Source organism: Gopherus evgoodei, chromosome 4, assembly GCF_007399415.2.
Source record: "Gopherus evgoodei ecotype Sinaloan lineage chromosome 4, rGopEvg1_v1.p, whole genome shotgun sequence".
Lineage (NCBI taxonomy): Eukaryota > Metazoa > Chordata > Testudines > Testudinidae > Gopherus > Gopherus evgoodei.
In genome coordinates this window covers 17862501-17882868 of record NC_044325.1, presented here as the reverse complement: position 1 = coordinate 17882868, position 20368 = coordinate 17862501, and the positions used below count along the sequence as shown (strand labels likewise).

Here is a 20368-nt window from a genome sequence, read left to right as displayed (position 1 = left end):
ACTTCTACTTGCCAATACTGGGACTGCTGCCCTGAACAGTCCCCAAATTAATCATAAAAATAATTTCTACTTCATTCATCTCGATGCATATATTAAAACCCAGGGAACTCTTGAAGGATTTTAGTAATTTATTTGTGCTAATTACAATTCTGGCTGTAACTACATTTTCACATTATGAAGTGATTTTTTGGCCTATTGTGGCAAACCCTGTTACAGACCATTTGATTCAGTGCTTGTGCTGTCTTTGCTCACCAAAATAGGGATTTCAACAGAAGTGGCAACATCATTTACAAATCTCATTTTTGCTCATCAGACATCTATTAAAAATTACATATGGAACAGCTGCCCATTCCCAGCCACAGCATGGAGATCCGGTCTCCAAAAAGGCAAAGTCTATATGTTCCACTTCCATTAACAATTCAGTAGGTAACAACAGAAACACAGATCATCACAGGCTTTCTTAAGAGAAGACTGGATAGAGTGCAGGCACCCACAAGAAAAATTTAAAGCAGAAACTAATGGTCAGAAACATTAGGGGAAGAACACAAGCAAAGGGATTCTTCCCTACTGCCTACTTTTCATTGAATTAGCACAGTCCAATGGTACATCATCTCTTTTAATGCTAGCAATGGATTATAGAATTAAGTGCAGTAGGAAGCAGGGGCGGCTCTAGACATTTTGCTGCCCCAAGCATGGAGAGTCTGCTGGTCCCGCAGCTTCAGCGGAGCCACGCGACCAGTGGACCCTCCGCAGGCAAGCCGCCGAAGGCACCCTGCCTGCCACCCTAGCGGCGACCGGCAGAGTGCCCCCCGGCGGCGTGCCACCCCAGGCATGCGCTTGGAGCGCTGGTACCTGGAGCCACGCCTGGTAGGAAGATACAGCGTGCAGACATTAAGGGATAAGGTATACCTGTGCTCTAAAACACATTTAAAAACAACCAATTAAGCCCTAGATTGTTGTAAACACTGAACCAATCAAGAAACAGCAATTTTATTGTTACATTTTAATAAGTAAAAATCACAGAGCTAGAAAGAGGGTATTAAAAACAGGTTTTGTATTTTGCTTCATCTGCAATTATGACGGGTAAGAGCAATAGGTTCATGAAGGCAATATAATTAAAAAAACATCAGTGTTTAAGATTTACAAGTTCTTATGCTCACTGAACTAAAAGTTAGCCTGAAATAAAACATATTTTTTAAAATTTATTCAGGTTAAAAAAATAAATGCATGTATTTCCAAATGCTCCTTTCTCCCAGTCACTTCATGTATTGCATTTTCTCAGCCATATCTTATTTTGTCTTAAATCAGGGTATACCTGAGTTTGCATTACTCATCAAGTAATCTTCTGGTAGCTAGAAAGAAAAAATGAAAACTTAATTACTAATAGATATATAGATATAGACATCTATCATATCAAAGGCAACTTTTAGGAGGAATTATAACCAAATGCCATTTGAAACATATGGCTTCATAGTTAGATGGGAGTAAATCCCTTAACTCAGGAGTTAAGTACAATCCAAAGATTTGCAAGACTGCTAGCCCAAGAAAAAGACTTACCTTTGGTTAACATTTCTTTTCAGAACAGCCCATTCACCTGTTCTGACACTGGATCCAAATCAATATCATAGAAACAGGGGCGAGTAGGAAGCCCTGGCATAGTACTCATCTAGCAGACAGAAGGAAAAGTGTATTAGTGGATAGAGCCTGGGATTGGGAGTTATGAGGGCCTGGTTCTGTTTTTGGCTCTTCCATTGACTCACTGTGACTTTGTACAAATGATTCAGCCCAAGATTCAGCAAAGCACTTAAGCATGTGCGTAGTTCCACTGATTTCAATAGAACTACTCATATGCTTTAACTAAGCTTTTCTGGACGAGGCAATAACGGTGCCACAGTTTCCCTGTTAGTAAGATGGGGATCTCAATACCTCACAGAACTGTTGTGAGGCCTTCAAGCATGTCAAGCTGGATGTGTAAATTCTAGCTTGTGGTGACACAGCTGCACTAGGTCTGATGGAGCGAGCAGGTTAAAAAAAGAGAGTACAGTGTGACGGTGTGAGGGGCTAGTCACCTGAGTACATACCTGTACGAGACACACTCAGCACAGCTAGCCTCTCTCACTGCTGCGCTACATTCTATTTTTAGCACACTAGCTCTGATCATGCTCACATGGTGAGTCTCCTCAAGCCGGAATTCACACCTCCAGCTCATGGTGTAGATATACGCATAATGAACACGTCAAAGTGCTCCGAGAGCCAAGGATTGAAGGCACTACCTAAGTGCCCAGTACTGACTTGAAAAAAGAGATGGATTTTAAGACAGAAGCTAGGCTTGCACTGAGGAGAGATGGGGCAACTCACTTCCATTGGATGGAACAGCCAGTTACATGAAACTGTATGGAAGTTCTGGGAGCTGTTTTAAGTCAAGACAGCAGTGCGCTGGCTGAACAGAGTGAGGAATCTTGCAGTACACATCCCTACACAAGCCAATGCCATCGCTTCTTCCGTTGTCAAGCACCAACATTCATAAATACATAGAGTTTAAGGCCAGAAGGGGCCATTAGATCATCTAACCTGACCTCCTGTACCTGACAGGCGTAGAACTTCACCTAGTTACCCCTGTGCTGAGCCTAATAACTTGTGTTTGACTAAAGCATATCATCCGGAAAGGCAGCCAGTCTTGACTTAGAGAGCTCAAGAGATGGAGAATCCACCACTCCCTTTAGTAGTTTGTTCCAGTGGTTAATCATCTTCACTATTAAAAATCTGTGCCTACTTTTTAATTTAATCTTTGGCAGCCAATCATTGGTTCTTATTACGCCATACTGTGCTAAGTTAAAAAGCTCTTTCATGGGAATTCAAAACTGAGTACCAAAGTACTTGTGCACTGTAATCAAGTTACCTCTCAATCTTGTTTTTGCTAAACCAAACAGGCTTAGCTGTTTAAATCTCTCTGTTCGGCGTTTTCTCCAGCCCTTAAGTAATTTTTGTCACTCTTTTTTGCACCCTCTCCAATCTTTTTTAAGAGTTAACACCAGAACTGTATGTACTATTCCAGTATCAGTCACACCAATGCCATATACAGAGGTAAATCACCTCCCTACTTATACTCACTCCTCCTCCTCTTGTACATTCAAGGATAGCATTCGCTCATTTGGCCACAGCACTGCCCTGAGAGTTAACATTGAGTTGCCTGGCGACTATGGCCCATAAATCCTTTCCAGAGAGCCACTGCTTTCTAGGATACAACCCTCTATGCTGTAGGTATGGCCTGCATTCCTTGTTCCTCGATGTATTAATTGCACTTGGCTGTATTAAAACATTCTGTTTAAATGAGCCAAGGTTACCAAGCAATATAGACCACTCTGTATGACTACCCTGTCCTCATCATTATTCACTTTTCTGCCAATATTTGTGTCATCTGCAAATTATCAGCAGTGATTTTATACTTACTTACAGATCACTGATTAAAATGTTGAATAATGTTGGACCTAGACCTGATCCCTATGGGAACCCACTAGAAACACCCCCAGTTAATGATGATTCCCCACTGATGGCTGCTTTTTGAGACTGATCAGTCACCCCATTCTTATTTCATTTAATGTGCGTTTTATTGATATTTCATAGTGCTATTTTAAAAAAAATAAGAATGTCAGTACTAAGTAAAACACTTTACAAATGTCTAGGTATTACATCTACCCAGTTGTCTTTGATCGATAAGCTTGTAATCTCAAGTAAATACCTCTTGTAAAGGAAAAACAGAACCCGCCCCATATATTGTTGAGCAGAAAGTTAATGACAGTATTAAACAAAAAATTACACTGTATCGTGAACACAACAGCCTGTGAACTGCAAAAACTCTACATCTTCACAGCAAACGATTATCTCCATCACATGGATTAGCATAGAAAGATGGGAATGCACGCAGGATACCAGCTGCAATTATTTCTAATCTGTGCTTCCTAATATCATAGATCTCATTGGCTTTAAATGATGCCAGACACTTGTCCACATACATTGAACTTTGTAGACAAGATAGATGACAAGACGGCTCTGAATTAATGGTTTCTTTAGTGCGTGTGACATTAATTGCTTTGTTTCTTCCTTGAAAAGGGCATAAAAATCTGAGTGCTGACTCGACACCAAGATGATTAAACTTTCCTTTCAAATATTTGTCCTAGTTTAAGATGATGTTAAAAGGGCAGCTTCTTGTTTAATACAATAAATGAAAACACTAACGGGGTGTTTTAAGAAGGTTACAAATGTGGCAGAGGAAAACACTGGGTCCCTGATCCTGCAATTGACTGTGCCTACATGAACCCCTGGATCATTACATTGAAGTCAGTGGGGCTTCACATAGGCACAAGCAGTTGTAGCATCAGGGCCTAAAATAATTCACTCCCTGATGCTCCAGAATTCAAGTAAATACTGTAGGTAACTTTCAGCATGACAATCATTTGCTATCTCCTAAAAATGCCTCTTCTAGGACAAAGATTACTATATGTCAAATCACTTTGTCTATTACTCAACTTCTTACAAAACTAAATTCACCTTCTAAAATGATATATAAAGAATGTTATGCATCAGCAGTGCCTTAATCCTGAGAAATTTACAAATCCAAGGTTTGGTTTTTGTTTTTTTTTTTAAAAAGGAGACCCTAGCCTGATTTTGCCATAAAATTTAGCATTTTTAAGTCACTTTGCATCATTACACAGTATATTGTAATCTCATTTTAAGAGAATGATTATCTCTATGAATGTTCACAATTATTCATACGTTTTTATTGTCATTCTGCTGTTCTCAAAACCAGATGTAAATGAGGGTGTGGGGTGTTTTCCTTAATGTAGGCACTGAAAAACTGAAGAATGCAGATTGATTATCACTGCTTAGTTACGCATGGAGAGGGACTAAATCCACCCACAGGATTAAAAACACAAGCAAAAACAAAGAAAGGCCCAACAATCAAGCACCTGTTATATATTTCAAGCAAAAATTTTCAAAAGCACTTGGTAACCTGTTTTCAAAAGTGACCTAGGCACTCAGAAGCCAATGTCTCACTGAAGGTCAATAGGACTTTGGCTCCTAAGTCACTTAGGTTCTTTTGAACATTTCACCCATTTCTAAGTACTTATCAGGCCCAACATATCATCATCTAAGGCAGTGGTTCCCAAACTTTTTACCTCATGACCCCTCCTCACCTCTGTCCATGCTCCCCTACACTCCCCAAACTGCAGTTGGGAGCCAGGGCCAGGAGAGGGGTCACAGTTGGGGGGGGGAGAGAGAGGGCTGAGGTTGGAGCCGGAGTCACAGCTGGGCTGGGAACCAGAGGCTGAGGCCGGAGCTGCAGCTGGGGGTGGGTCTGTGGCCGGGAGCAGAGCCAGAGCCGGGAATGGAGTCAGGCTGGGAGCTGGGGTTGGAGCAGAGTTGGGGGCAAAGCAGGGCTAAACAGGCCTCCATGCCTTCCTGTGTGTGTGCACGGGGAGGGGGGGTAGCACACCACACAGTTTGGGGACCATTGATCTGCCTACACTGCAGTTAAACAGCTCCGAAGTGTTTAACCGCAGTGTAGACATTTGGGTTCAGGCTGAAGCCTGAGCTCTAGGACCCGGCGAGGTGGGAGGGTCCGAAAAGTCTACACCAACTCCTTGAGCCCAAGTCAGCTGGCACAGCCAGCTGTGGGTTTCTATTGTAGGGCAGACACACCCTAGCAGGCTTAGACAACAGTCTGAATTCTGCATTCCCCACAGCTGGATTCTGTAATCATGCCCCTCTAAAGCTAAATGGGTTTGGTGGATACTTTCAAAAGTGTGATCTGGTTGCAGGGTCAGGGCCATAATCATAAATCTCCTATTAATCCTGATGTTATTGTGCCTATTAGAGTTAATGTCTTGTCCATAAAAAGTACTTTAGACATTTGGAAAGCAGGACTGGCTTTGCAGTACTGATGCCATGGGAGAACAAGCCAGTTCTATTTGGCTTTAATTTCTGAAAACATCCCTCTCTCATACATCTGATCTAAGATACATACCCTGTGGTTCACCAACATTTAAAACTCTCTCAAAGTCATTGGATTAAATTCTGTGTTGTTCGCAATGAATGTAAACAATGGTGGGAAAGAACTCAATTTATCTTTCATTGTGTCCCAAGCACTCTTTTAAAAGATGACTGAGATTATTTAAGTGAGACATGACTAATTCCTTCATCATGGGTAATTTAGAAATATTTACACTGCCATGTTCTTCTTGTTCAATCAACGAATCCAGCATTTGGCTCTTGGATAGTTACCACTTGCAGCAAGAAGGGATAACACTCTCCATGCCCTATCCACTCAGAATCTACATTCAGTAAGTCTTCTACCAGCATCTGCCCAAACTAGATTCCTCTCCTCCAGATCATCAGGCACTCCTTTAATGCTGATGTTATTCCTTGGACATGATGGTCTGTAGCTCCCTTTCACTCTGCGCTGTTTACGTCAGCCATTTAGGGTGGTGATTCCACCAGATTCCTCACTGGATCCTGTTCCCACCATTGTCATGTCCAGCTGATGATGTCACTTCCCCCTTCTGTGTGGGTTTTATTGTTGCCTTTTTTCCCCCCCTTCAAACAAACCAACCAATCTGGAGGCAGTGATTGAATCTAATTTAATGGATTAGATGCAGCTGAAGTCTGAGAAAACTAAACAATGCCTGTGATTTAACTTTGTTCACATGGCACCAACACTGTTTCCGTGTCTGTAAGTAGCGACTAAACCACTGGGGATCAATAACCTTCAAGATGCTCTAGGAATCAAATTGTTGAGCATGCCTGAGCGATGAAGAATTCAGTGAATTCTCATTAACGATGAAGCATGGAAGGTCTGAGCAATGGTAACAATATTACTCTTTCAGGATACTTAAAAAACTCATTTTCCAGGGTTTCTTTTTTTCCCTTCAACTTTTTTCTAGTTAAATAGATGTTTGTTTGTTTGTAAGCATGAATTTAATAGGAACATTCAGCTGTTTAGGGAGGCAGGTAATGCCTTGCTCGTCATTACTGACTGACTTTGTTTACTCTTCTTCTCAGTGTTAAAAATCAATAATTTAATTTTTTAAGATTTCCTCAAACACAACAAATCTAGTTACAATGAAGTGATTAAGATTCAAGCCCACAGATCGAAAACACTACTCACCATTTCAATTGTATTAAAGTCAAGTCTAAGAGCACTAGTGTTACATTGGAAAGAGAGATTTCATACTCAAGAATGATAATAGCACCTAAAATTTATTACAGTGCTGGCAAGCACAACTCAAGTCTCCCTCTATAACTCTAGTAATACACTTTCATCCTGACCTTCCCCACCCTAGCTAGTCTGGTCTCTACTAACCAGAGCAAATGGAGACTTTTACCAAATTATATTGTGGTTTTACAATGTGGACAAATGTCAGATAATGACCAAATTCATTTCACTTCTGACCCAGGCTAGATTTGAGCTCAGGTCTCTGGAGATGAAACTGCATTAATAGTAAAAGCAGCAAAGAGTCCTGTGGCACCTTATAGACTAACAGACGTATTGGAGCATGAGCTTTCGTGGGTGAATACCCACGTCGTTGGATGCACCCGCGAAAGCTCATGCTCCAATATGTCTGTTAGTCTATAAGGTGCCACAGGACTCTTTGCTGCTTTTACAGATCCAGACTAACACAGCTAACCCTCTGCATTAATAGTCTTACTGATATTTGCACAAACAGTACTACTTTGTCAGTAATATTCCACCTTGACAAATCAACCCTGGACTTCTGAGCGCATGCACATTTTTTCTTCTTTTAAGTTCATATGGTTTTAGGGTTACAGCAAGCAAGCTGCTGTTGGCTACAGGCAAGAACATAGGAATGGCCATACTGGCTCAGACCAATGATCCAGCTAGCCCAGTATCCTCTCTTATGACAGTGGCCAATGCCAGGTGCTTCAGAGGGAATGAACAGAACAGGCAATCCTCGAATGATCTAACCCTCTGTTGTCCAATGAGCCATCTCCTGTTGTCCACGCCCAGCTTCTGGCAATACAAGACTCTCAAGTTTTTAAATTAATAACACTACCAGTTCAAAATTAGGTAAAGATGTTAAAGACTCTTTAGTCCTACAACCTGTATTTTCCTATTTATATCTGATGATAATTGACTTTATGGTAAGGGGCAGTTGAAATGTGCATCTCGCTATAAAATGTATCGCTTCCTTAAATTGGAGAGTTGAAAAGCTATGGACTTTCCTGTAGCACTTGGACCTTCCCCTTTCAATGAAATGGTTATGAACTTTCCCAATTGATTTCTGTCCTTTATTTGGCAAATGGAGCTTGCTTCCTCATTGTCTTGTGCTCCCCACTGGGTTTACTTCTTAGTATCATCAGCAGCAATAGAGGATGAATCAACCGTTTACTGCAAAGCAGAAGGAGGAGCTTACCTTGCTTTTGATGCATTCAAGTAGTTTTTTAATTAATTTTCTGCAGCTTTACAGAGCCTTTAGCTACAGAATTTCATGGCACTTTACAGATAGAAACTCCAAGCCACAAAACACCCTTGTGAACTAAGTATTATCCCCATTCTGCAGACAGGGATGCTCAGGGAAGTTAAGCAGCTTGTCCAAGGCCAGTGTTATTCTGGGAGTCTTTGCTGTAATTAACATTCCTTCAAACACATAACAAGGAAAGTAATAAATACCCGATTGTATTGCTGACTGTATTGTGCACATTGAGTGCTACTTCTAAACACACTAAATCACTCTGTAGTCTTACGAAAAAGGAGTGACTGGTGTTTTATCAGTGGTACATGCAGGTGCTGTGCTGGACAGACACTAATTACTCAAAGCCCTTTCAATGTAAAATGGGACAGCTAGCAGGGAATTCTCTGTTAGGGCCCTGAGAACTCACTTCCTCTCCAGATCTGCACCCCAGGGTTTGTTAGCCTCATGGCATGTTGCGTGACCCTCCCTTTTCGCCCTGGCTCATGAAGAAATTGGCATTGGTTAGGGCTAGGTGTGGAATTGGACTTGCCTCCACTACGAATTGGCGCCACTGTGATCGATGCAGCAGCGTTGATTTAGTGGGTCTGGTGAAAATGCGGTAAGTCGATGGGAGAGCACTCTCCCACCAACGAAGTGCAGTGTAGACACCGCTGTAAGTTGATCTAAGTTACATTGACTTAAGTTACATAACTTAACTAGTGTAAGTTAAATCAACTTACAGCATTGGTGTAGACCAGGCCTCAGGGACCATGCATTAGGTCAGTTACTCAGCAGCATTTATGTTACTGCTGGAAACTGGAATTATCTGAAGGACTGAGGAGGTCTGTTTATTTTAGCATATTTTTAAAAAGCTATCAAGGGCATCCAGCATATTGTACAAACACTCCATTTGGATCACTACATTGACACATTACTACTACACGCTGTAAATCTACATTGATAACATATATGGGATGCAGAGTTCCCTCTCGTAGGATACCTGCAAGAACAACAGATTTAAACCATCAAGTGGAATGCACACGCATTTTTTCGAAACGTTTTTCCTTTATGGAGCTGAGGTTTTAACTATGACACTTACCGTTCCTACCAATGGATACAAGAATCCAGCACCTACACTGGCCCTGATGTCTCGGATAGGCAAGATAAAGCCTGTAGGCACGCCTTTCTTCTCTGGGTCATGAGACAATGACAGGTGAGTTTTAGCCATGCAGATTGGCAGATTTCCAAATCCCTGGGGGAACAAGAAGGGGCAAGAAAATATGATATAATTTGTAAAGTGCAAAAGTAAAACTTTCATCTACGTAATCTGCTTGGTTCTGCCATTCTTTGGATTAACAGACAATCTCATCTATCAGTAACTGCTTTTCCTACAACCTGAGAGATACTGTCAAATCCGTTCTAAATCACCTTTCCTCTTCTCTCCAGTCACTAAGGAAAAAACAAATGTTGTCATGGCCAGATCTGATCAGAGAAGAGGTTAATGCTTTTGTAGGAATCCAATATGTAACTGAGTGTTTTTGTGTTGTTTAATTAATTTTAACAGCTCAAAATTAAAGTTCTCAGACCATCTGAAGTCTTTAGATTATCTGATCAATATAATTACAGGATGTGAGGGACCAGCAATTACACAGCTATGATATGAATGGTCTGTAGAATATAAAGGGATATGCAAGAAATATGAAAAGGGAGCAGCTATTCAAATAACTTCACAAAAGAATGTTCTCCAAAACAGGTATCATTCAAAACATGCCAGACACTGAGAAGACACCTAGCATCTGCACAGCACTCAGCTTCCAAACACTTCACAGACATTAACTCTCACAGTCTAGCTGCAAAGGATGTAATTATCACCAGTGCCCTATTACAGAAGGAGAAAGAGAGACCAGCTAGGATGGTGACATGACTTAAAATATCAGGGGAGGCAGTGTTTCAATCAGGGTAAGTTCCTATCCAGAACACCCCCCTCTTCCCAGTAGCTGTGCCCAATGGCTCTAGTTTGTGGGTGCATGGTTTGATTATCACTGACATGGCCCTTCACATATGGAATTCACATTTTAAAAACACAACTGTTCAGTGCAGATGTTTTAAAGGGAAAAAGACAATGGGCAACAATGAGAACTCACCTGCTTAGTGTACACTACAACTTTCTGTTCTGCCTCTGGAGATAGCTCAATGTCCTCTGCCCCATAAATCTGCTGTGCAATAATTCTGATCTTCTCTACAACCGGGAGCTAGAAAAGAGAAACAAGTCAATGATAGCCAGTCTATCAAGGGCTGTGACATCACAGAAGCTCTTCAGTCCTGTACACATGTCAAGGGACGCGCAACCTGCAGCTATTACAACAATTTCTATAGAGCTCTACAATAATTTGAGGGTTTTCAAAACAGGTTTCACTTAATCACATTACAGTGGTTTCTTTTGACAGTAGGACAAACAAGACTCATTTATTATTACCAGAAGCAAGAAAATATGTGTAAATATTCTTTAAACTGAGCTTGCATGTTAACCATCCAATCTGGTTACAACAGTGAAACACTTGGGGGGAGGGGGCGGGGGGAGGTAACTTTTGAAAGAAAGTCCAAAGCAGTTCTAGGTACTCAGGGAAACAAACAGCATGTAAGAGAAGGATAAGGAAGGAAACTCGGTATCTGTTAAGGTGAACAAATTGATTCAAAAATATAACCTAGCATTTCACTAGGCCCTTAGACAGCTGTCTGGTACAGAGGAAGACCTGAAGAAGAGCTCTGTGTAAGCGCAAAAGCTTGTCTCTCTCACCAACAGAAACTGGTCCAGTAAAAAGATATTACCTCACCCACCTTGTCTCTCTGCTATAGAGGAAGAAAGATATGTTCAAGCCAGAACCTGGTGTTTAGTGTTTGACATCAGATTTGGAGAGACTGACTGGAAGATATATAAGCACTGTGAAACTTTAGCATGAATATCTGGCACTGGCTTTCAATAAAATAATCAAACTTTGGCGCATCGGTCAACTTTTTCCAAAAGTGATGAGTGATTTTCATGCCCAACTCAAGACAGCTTAAGAGGCATGATTTTCAGAGGATTGCTACTTGCCATTTGCTGATAACCAGACCCCTTTAAAGGTGTGACTGGCTGGGTATGCCAAAAACTGAGGTCAGTGTAACACCCACTCGCCCACAACAAAGTGGGGGGAGGGACAGGTGTACATTAAATATGAAATTATCATCAGACCAGTGTTTCTGGGGTGGCTCTCCAGTGTGTGTATGTAAGCATGTCCCGTGAACCCCTGCATTTTCCTTCTTTCTTTCACTTCTTTCCATGACATGCTGACATCCAGGAAGTTACCCTCCTTTTGGCTGAAGAATGCATGGGTCTCTCCTTGGCTAGTAAGTCATTAATTGCAAAGCAAAGCATCAAGGGGAAAATGGAAATGAAGGATTAAAAGCAAGTAGAACATAGAGATGTCTTCCATATTCTTAGAAGAGATACAGAAAACTCCAGAATGAGGAAGGTGTGGACGGAGAGTGAACTACGAGAGCACACTACATCTGTAACAATCTTAGAGTTACTTGAAACATCCATCAACTCTATTTATAAACCACATTTCCAGTTACTTGCAGTATTTTTAACGTATTGCTTAGCTTCCACTTATTTATAACAGATGATTTTCAATCCTTGTGAGACATTAAATGATTATTTCTCTACTGACTCAAGACAATAGAGTTCAAATCAAATTCGCCCTTGGATATAAAATAAATTGATCACATATTTGTTCTGTGGTCTGGCAGGCAGATTTCACTGAGCTCCACCCCATGCAAAGCAAGAGGCACATTCTGAAGTTCTAAGAAAGATCATAAGTTAAGCATAACTCCAGGTCTTTTCATTTCAGTTTATGACCTGGAAAATGCATTTCAGTCTGAGAAGTAAACATCCCACTGCCCTTATCACACTCTGAGTTCCACTCAATCGTCCAAAACGCAAGGAAAGAGACTTTACAATTCACTGCCCAGACTCAAAAGATCTAGGATCTAAAGGAAGTCTCAGATTTTAGGGTGATCTTCAGCTACTTTGAGCACTTGTTTTCAACCTTTTTACATTTGCACGTTCCTAAAAAATTTAGGATGGCAGCGCAGACCCCTTTGGAAATCTTAGACATCGTATACGGACTCCCAGGGGTCCACAGACCACAGGCTGAAAACCACTGATTTAGAGCAAATAAATCTAGGCAACTCCAACAAATGGATACAACGCACTTTCGTGAAGTATCACAGACCACAAAGCATGTCTGTAATTCTAATCTGTAATGTCCTCAAACATTTATGCAAAGTCACATAAGCTCTCCCCTGAGGTCAATGCATGTTCTCACCTCTACATTGTAGAGAAACTTGAAGTTACTTGGTTCCTGTGAGGCTCTCTGAACGGCCTGAGCCAGAGCAACAGCTCCTTTCCCGCCCTCTGCCCAGTGAGTGCACTTCACCGCATCATACGCTCCAGCTTCTTTTGCTAGTTGAATGACCAGTTGCAGCTCAGCCTCTGTATCAGATCTGTAGAGATGACAATGTATACACGTGTAGTACTCAGAGGATTTTTGGTCTGTTTTAAACACACAGCATGTATCTTTCCCACCCAAATATCCTAAAATGCTGACCAAAGCAATCCTAGAAACCAGCAGACCCTCTGTAACAGTCAGGAGAGATTTTCATATAGGCCTCCACTATCTCTGTGGAAGAAGCCAGTCCACAGCAGCACAGCCAGCTCTCTTCCCAACTCCTGAGGTGTGTACAGAAATCTATGACTGGTAGAGCAGCATCCTGTATTTTCAGCTGTTCCTGTCCTATATAAAGGTCAGCATCACCAGCATAATTCTTGTGCTAGGAAGTAAGAGACTACCAAGAAAGCTAATACCATTGTTGGTCTATGGATGGAGATCGGCTGGATATAATGTACTTCTCTTAGAAGCAAAAAATGATATTGTGCTACATATCAGAAACTATTCACTTAGGGTGGCAAATCCTTAGCTGATTACTCAGTTTCAGACTGGCTGCAACTGTAACTGGAATCAATTTAATACCAGTTCAAAGCTTTGTTGCTTGTATAAAAAGGGACAATAGCTACAACATAGACTATTATGTACTTAATCTTCAGGACACCAGAAGCATCTGATCACAATCATTTGGCTGGCAAGAATGGAAATTATTGGCTCAATAATCAACAATCCTATTTTACCAAGATTAAATCTAGCCGGGGAAAGAATTTAAGAGACTGACAAAGGAGCTCTCTTAGTAATATTTATCAGACAATTTTGTTCAATGCAAGATACTAGTTGGTAGCAGTTTATATATTAGTTGTAGAGAAAGCAAGTAACATTTCAGAATCCCGGCCCTTCACACTTGTGGAATGGCTGCAAACAGCTCTGACTACTAGCCTCACTTACTTGAAAGCATTGACAGCCACGACTACGGGAGTGCCAAAGGTCCGGGCATTCTGGATTTGCTTGCCTAAGTTACTGCAACCTGTTTTCAAGAGCTGCAGATTCTGTAATGGTAACAGTGAGAAACAAGATACATTTTGTAATGAGCAGTGAAACTTCGACCAGGAATCTATGTCTTTAACAGCAGATGGAACTAATAATGATAATAGTTAACAAAATGGAAATAAGGTCTTAAAGACAAATTTTCATGTGTAGCTTTCTACAAAGATCACCGTTTTGCTGAATGACAGATAAGTTACCTTAAGGGAAAGGAATGACCACTTCTAACCAGAACAATGAAATCAAAGAATTATTACTAGCTTAACAGCTTAAGATATCTTCAGTTAGTTTCAGCTGCCAACCAAAGGTGGAAGGAATCAAGTCTCTGAAGTCTTTGATTTCCTTTTAATCCATTCCCTGCATAAGCAGAGACAGAAGCTCAATAACTCCTACAGTAAAGCCTCATTTTCATCCATGACACATTCTTGTGAAGTGTTGAAAGTCATTAACACTGAATTTCGTGACACTTTGAAGTTTGTGTTAACAGCTTTGGGTTTATGCATATTTACATTTGCAGTGTTTCAGATTATCAGCATGGGATGCTGGCCATTTGATTACTAGTTGTGCAAAAGGGAATTCACATAGAAGTTCCACAAGCGAAGATGTGAGCCTCGGTATTACACATGGGCCATGCTAATTAGCCAAGTATACAAATGCATCCATGTAGAGTTATGACTTTAATCTATTTCCCGCCCACACTTGCAAAAACAATATTCCTCTGATGCTAAGAGTCTGTGAAAGGAGTAATTACACAGAAACCCTGAATATTTGAAGTGACAGTGTTTCAGCAAGGCAATTAATCTATATACAGCTCCAACACTGAAGGGGTCATAGGCAGCAGAATGGAGATTACCATGAAAAAAATCGAGCACTTGGACAATTACATGAGCTCGGGAGAAACCAAAAGCTCTGAACACTGACTAGGTCAATTACGATAACTGCTTGAAAGGGCACAGCCCAAACTGTCATTATAAAAATGAAACATTACAGGCTAAGATAAGAAATACTCTGACAGCAGCAGAAGTGATGCACACTAGTTATTGGTCATGCATTGCATGACAATTAAAGCAGCTGGTTAGCCTATGATAACAATTGGATTTATAATGATCAGAATTACCTCTTCAATGTATTCCTTTGGCAAGGGTACCCCAGCAGTGACCTGCAAGAAACCCAAGAGACTCTCATGAATGCTAGCAATTTGCACTGAGTTGTATCTCATTTCAGGTTAAGAATTAGATCCCAATCTGCAGTCGCCTTTCTTCATAACATTCGCTCATCTTTTTTTGAATACAAGGATATTGCAGAGATTACATATCCCAGATGTGACAGAGATGTCCCAGAGTGCAGAAACTTCATTATACGAATAAAACAAGCAGGGCATGCATCTCTAATGTACCAAACAAAATCATGTACAGGCTTCAGGGATACATTATGAACTTTTACTACTGACAGTCTCAAAACAAAAGCATGCACACAACACATTGTCCGAAGAGCCAGTGGCACACACAAGAGCTCGTTAGTAAAAGGATATACAGCTCTACAGTCCAGGCTGGAAAAACACCACCCAAACGTGATTCACTTTGCCAACAACCATTTTAGCTTCTCAGACCTGCGAAGGCTCCAGGGCAGAGACGAAGGCTCCAGGGGATAATGAACTGGGGAAAAGACTATGTGGGAGCAGGAGGAGACACAGATGGAAGATAGAAAGGACTAAGGGGAAGGGGGCAGGTGAGGGATGACAACTGCAAAATTCTAGATTCGCTACCAAGGTGGGTGGAGGTTTCCAGTTCCTAGGAGAACTTTGTTTTGAGAGCTCTTTGGGGCAGAGGCTGCATCTCCATACCATGGGAGAGCATGTACCACAGTGTTGTTTGGTAGTGTCCGCAGAAACCATATAAGCAAACAAGACAGTGTAACAGGGATTTGGCCACCAGAGGGAGCTACAGCTGCCAGATTGCTTCACCAAATCAAATGGTGAATAGAGTCTCTGGAAGGCCAGAAAACAAAGCCTGACAGAAAGCTCCTCTATTGAAAGTAATTGCAGAAGTGCCTCTCCGCTCAGACCTGCTGAGGCAGCTGAGTTGTTCTGGAACAGCAGGGCTTTAAAAAACCCCACAGAATCAAGTCTGCAAGAGTCAGATACAAATAAAATGTGGATTAATGAGCCAAGATATACACCCCTGGGGTGAAATCCTGGCAGCAGTGAAATCCATGGGAGTCAAGATCTTAGCCCGCTTTTACCTCTAGCTACACACAGGACTTCAAAAGGATTCATTTATAACAGAGGTAGGCAACCTATGGCACGGGTGCCGAAGGCGGCACACGAGCTGATTTTCAGTGGCACTCACACTGCTTGGATCCTGGCCACCGGTCCGGGGGGCTCTGCATTTTAATTTAATTTTAAATGAAACTTCTTAAACATTTTAAGAACCTTATTTACTTTACATACAACAATAGTTTAGTAATATATCATAGACTTATAGGAAGAGCCCCTCTAAAAAGGTTAAAATGTATTACTGGCACAGGAAACCTTAAATTAGAGTGAATAAATGAAGACAGCACACCACTTCTGAAAGGTTGCTGACCCCTGATTTATAACTAGAATTGTCCCTTGGGCCTACAGAAAGCATTGCCTAGTACTCACAGTGGGTCCTCCTCCATGCATTTTCAGAGCTCTGACAGTGGCAACCAACACAACCACGTGGGGCCGGAGGCCAGAATATCGGCACTTAATGTTGAAAAACTTTTCCATGCCAATGTCTGCTCCGAAACCTGCTTCTGTTACTGTAGACGGAATAAAAAGCACATTAAAATGGTGGGCAGAGAAGTCAGGTCTCAAAAAAAAGGAAGTCTCTTTTCCAAGAGGAAAGACAGCAAACATATACATTTACCAACAAAGCCTTCCTGACCCACGAGCTTCAGTGCAATTTTATCTGCCAGGACGGATGAGTTGCCATGTGCGATGTTGGCAAAAGGTCCAGCATGAACGAACACTGGAGTCCCCTGGAAGAGAGAGAGGGCAGGAAAACACAAAAAAGTGAAGATTCAGTTACCTCCTGAAACTTTGCAAGGCTAAGGACTAAGGCATTTGAGGTTGAGAAAAATACACTTGTGGCAAACAGCAGTTCTTAAACCCTCCTGATCAAAAGTTCATTCCCAGGAGTAAGAATCTGAAGCAAATAGGATTTTAATAATCTGCAGAAGTGCAGATATTAATCTTCCCAGGAAAGAGATGGCTAAATTATAACAGTACTTTGCACTTCTGTCTGAGGCTCTGAAAACATTTCACAAACATTACATCGTCCAAGTATTACAGACAGGAAAACTCAGGCAGAGAGAGATTAAGGCCCATGTTTTTAAAGGTATTTAGATGCTGCCTAGCTCAGGTTCCATTCTTACATTTTCCAAACAAAAAAATAGTGCAGATTTATTCTGCTCGGGGCTGGGAGACGGAAAGGGTAATGCAGTCTAGTGATTGAAGCACAGGTCTGGCAAAGGTACTAATCCCAGCTGTGCTGCTGACTTGCGGCGTGACCGTGGCAAGTCATTAAGGCCCAGATTTGTTGATGGGATTTAGGCTCCTAAGTACCTAATTCCTTTCTGAAACTGATTTAGGCTCCAAAATATCTGGGCCTCAGATCATGCAGCATGCTAATCGCAGAGCTGGGATTAGAACCCAATGGTATGTCTACATTGCAATTAAAACCCCACAGCTGGCCAGTGCCAGTTGACTCGGGCTTGCAGGGCTTGGCTTAAAGGGCCCTTTAATTGGGATCAGGGGGTGCCTGGGCTCTAGGTCCCTGCAAAGTGGGAGGGTCCCAGAGCTCAGGCTGTAGCCCAAACCCAAATGTTTACACTGCGATTAAAAAGTCCCTTAGCCCAAGCCCTGTGAGCCCGAGTCAAGTGGCACTGGCCAGCCGCAGGTGTCTAATTGCAGTGTAGACATACCTTAGGAATCCCCATTCCCAGACCAGTGCATTAGTCACTAGACTGGGCTGCATCTTCTATCTCCCAGCTCCAAGCAGCATAAATCTGCACTAGAATCATAGATCATTAGGGTTGGAAAGGACCTCAAGAGATCATCTAGTCCAACCCCTTGCTCAAAGCAGGACCAATCCCCAAATGGCCCTGTCAAGGATTGAACTCACAACTCTGAGTTTAGTAGGCCAATGCTCAAACCACTGAACTATCCCTTCCTCCCCAAGTTTTTGTTTTAAAAAAATGTAGGAGTTGAACCTAGCAAGTAGAGAATACACCATCATGGAGGCTCCTGGTCTCTGGGGTATGTCTATACTGCAGCTGGGAGCAAGCCTCCCAGCCTCGGTCCACGGACTCATGCTCTAAAAATAGGTGTGTAGCTATAGTGGCTCAGACTGGAGCTTGGGCTCTTACATCCCATCACCACAAGTCTATGGACCTGGGCTCCCAGACGCAGTGCAGACACACTCTGGGTACACGTGCATGTGGGTGTAAAGAGTCTGTGTAGGTAAAGGGGATGAGTGGTAAGACAATGACTTTCTGGGTGATTCAGGCACCATGGTGACTGGGGGCTCTAGTTAAGCCCTCTCCAGCCCTCCTCATACAGAGAGGTTACTTACCAATAACTGGAGCTTCTTCAAGATGTGTGGCCCCTACCTGTATTCCACCATGGGTTACACATGCGCACCAAGCACCTGGAAAATTTAAAAGCAGTGTCCGTTGGCCCATGCATGTGCCTTGGCTCCGTGCCTCTGACTCAGGGGATAAAGGCCCTAGAGGAGACGTCCGAGGCATAGACTGCATATTGGAGAGTGGTCTTTGCTACCACTTTTCCTTCGTCTATCAATGCCTGGAAACAAGCTCTGTCCTGTTGTGGAAGACTGTCAGTGAACTCTGCCAACTTGGAGCAGTTCAAGAAGTCATATTTGGCCAGGAGTGCCTGGTAGTTGGCTATCTTGAACTGGCGGCTAGATGATGGAAAGACCTTTCTCCCCAGTAGGTCTAGACATACCTTCTTTTTCAACAGGGGCAGATCATGGGTGTTGCTGTCTAGCCCCTTCGGAAGCTGCTTGGACTAACAAAGAATTGGGAGAGGAGTGAGAAAACAAAAACTCAACACCTCTGGCTGGCACATAATAGCGTTTTTCAGCCCTCTTGGGAGTGGGAACGCAGGTAGTAAGTGTGTGCCAAACAGCCCTAGCTAGCTCCATTATAGCCTCATTAATGGGGAGTGCTATTTTGTTGGCTCCAGATGAGTACAGAACATCCAGGAGTTTGTGCTGGGATTCCTGAACCTCTTCCACAGGAATCTGCAGTCTGCCAGCAATTCTAGTCTAGAGACAATAAATTGACCTCCGAGCACTCTCTCGTCAACTCCTGTACTCCAGAGTTGACGGGGTAGCAGCAGCAGTCGATGCACCGAGGTGAAGACACCACGGTAAATCAAATCTAAGTACGTCAATGTCAGCCCCCCACCCCCACCCCAGTGTAGACCAGGGCTATGAAGATGATCCTGGAACTCCCTGAACTCATTGGGGAGCAGGGATGGGGAGACATAGGGGTTACTGTTTCCTCCGGAGATGATGATGGCAGGCTTGCTGGCTCTGGTGGAACCACCACATCTGGTGTGTCTTGCTCTTCCTCTTTGGAAGGACCTATGTGGGGGATCTGAGTGCTCCTTTCAAGGGAGGAAAGGAGTGACTCTCTAGCAGACCTGACCGACTTTGCGGGGGGGGGGGTCCTGGTTCCAGGGCCCCCAATACAGCAGGGGTGTGCCCAGCTCCAGGGCCCCCAATATAGCCAGTAGGAAGGGTTGAAAGGGTGACGCGCAGGCTACCATGTCACAGGGTGCCAGTGGCTCAGAGCTAATTGCAGAGGTTGGTCCCAAGGTGGTGTAAGTATTTTGGGTGGCAGAAGAGATGTAGGGTAAGGAAATGAAGGCTCCTCTGGATTGGTGTCTCCTGATGAGGAGAAAACTGATTCCTGTTCTACAGGCGGTGGTGCTGGAGGGAAGTTGCATCTCGAGGAAGGACCAGGCGATAAACTTCTTCAAGCAGTCAACACCTCTGGAAAAGAATGGGTCTGAGGAAAGGGATTCCAGAATTCACGGGACCCAGCTCTCCCTAGATTGAGAAGGATTGTGTCTCTGTCTGGACTATCAGAGCCGGAGAGGGTGCCAACGAGGATGGTGCTGGGATAGCCAGTGAACAGTCTTCGACGGTGTTGATGGATCCAGAGGTTTGGGAGGTGCCGATGACAGTACCGATGGATCATGTTTCAGTACCGATGGAGCCTGATGTTTATGGGCTTTCTTGTCAAGTCTCTGGGACTTAGGACACACTAAGTTCTCTTGGGTTGAAGTGCTGGCTTGCTCAGAGCCCAGTCTGA

At 42.7% G+C, this 20368-nt stretch overlaps 1 protein-coding gene across 2 annotated transcripts in view; it reads right to left on the bottom strand.

Moving 5' to 3' along the window:
• Positions 1-969: 969 nt before the first annotated feature.
• MTHFD1 (methylenetetrahydrofolate dehydrogenase, cyclohydrolase and formyltetrahydrofolate synthetase 1) overlaps positions 970-20368 on the bottom strand; it is an 86222-nt gene continuing 66823 nt past the window's right edge. For both annotated transcript variants that reach the window (XM_030558568.1, XM_030558569.1), the window contains 9 exons: positions 16894-17005; positions 16647-16786; positions 15120-15161; positions 13907-14007; positions 12839-13016; positions 10616-10723; positions 9571-9723; positions 1558-1666; positions 970-1352 (listed from right to left, as the gene is read on the bottom strand). In XM_030558568.1, coding sequence (XP_030414428.1) covers positions 1577-1666; positions 9571-9723; positions 10616-10723; positions 12839-13016; positions 13907-14007; positions 15120-15161; positions 16647-16786; positions 16894-17005 — 924 coding nt within the window. In that variant the 3' untranslated portion in view covers positions 970-1352; positions 1558-1576. The remainder of the gene's footprint in view (positions 1353-1557; positions 1667-9570; positions 9724-10615; positions 10724-12838; positions 13017-13906; positions 14008-15119; positions 15162-16646; positions 16787-16893; positions 17006-20368) is intronic.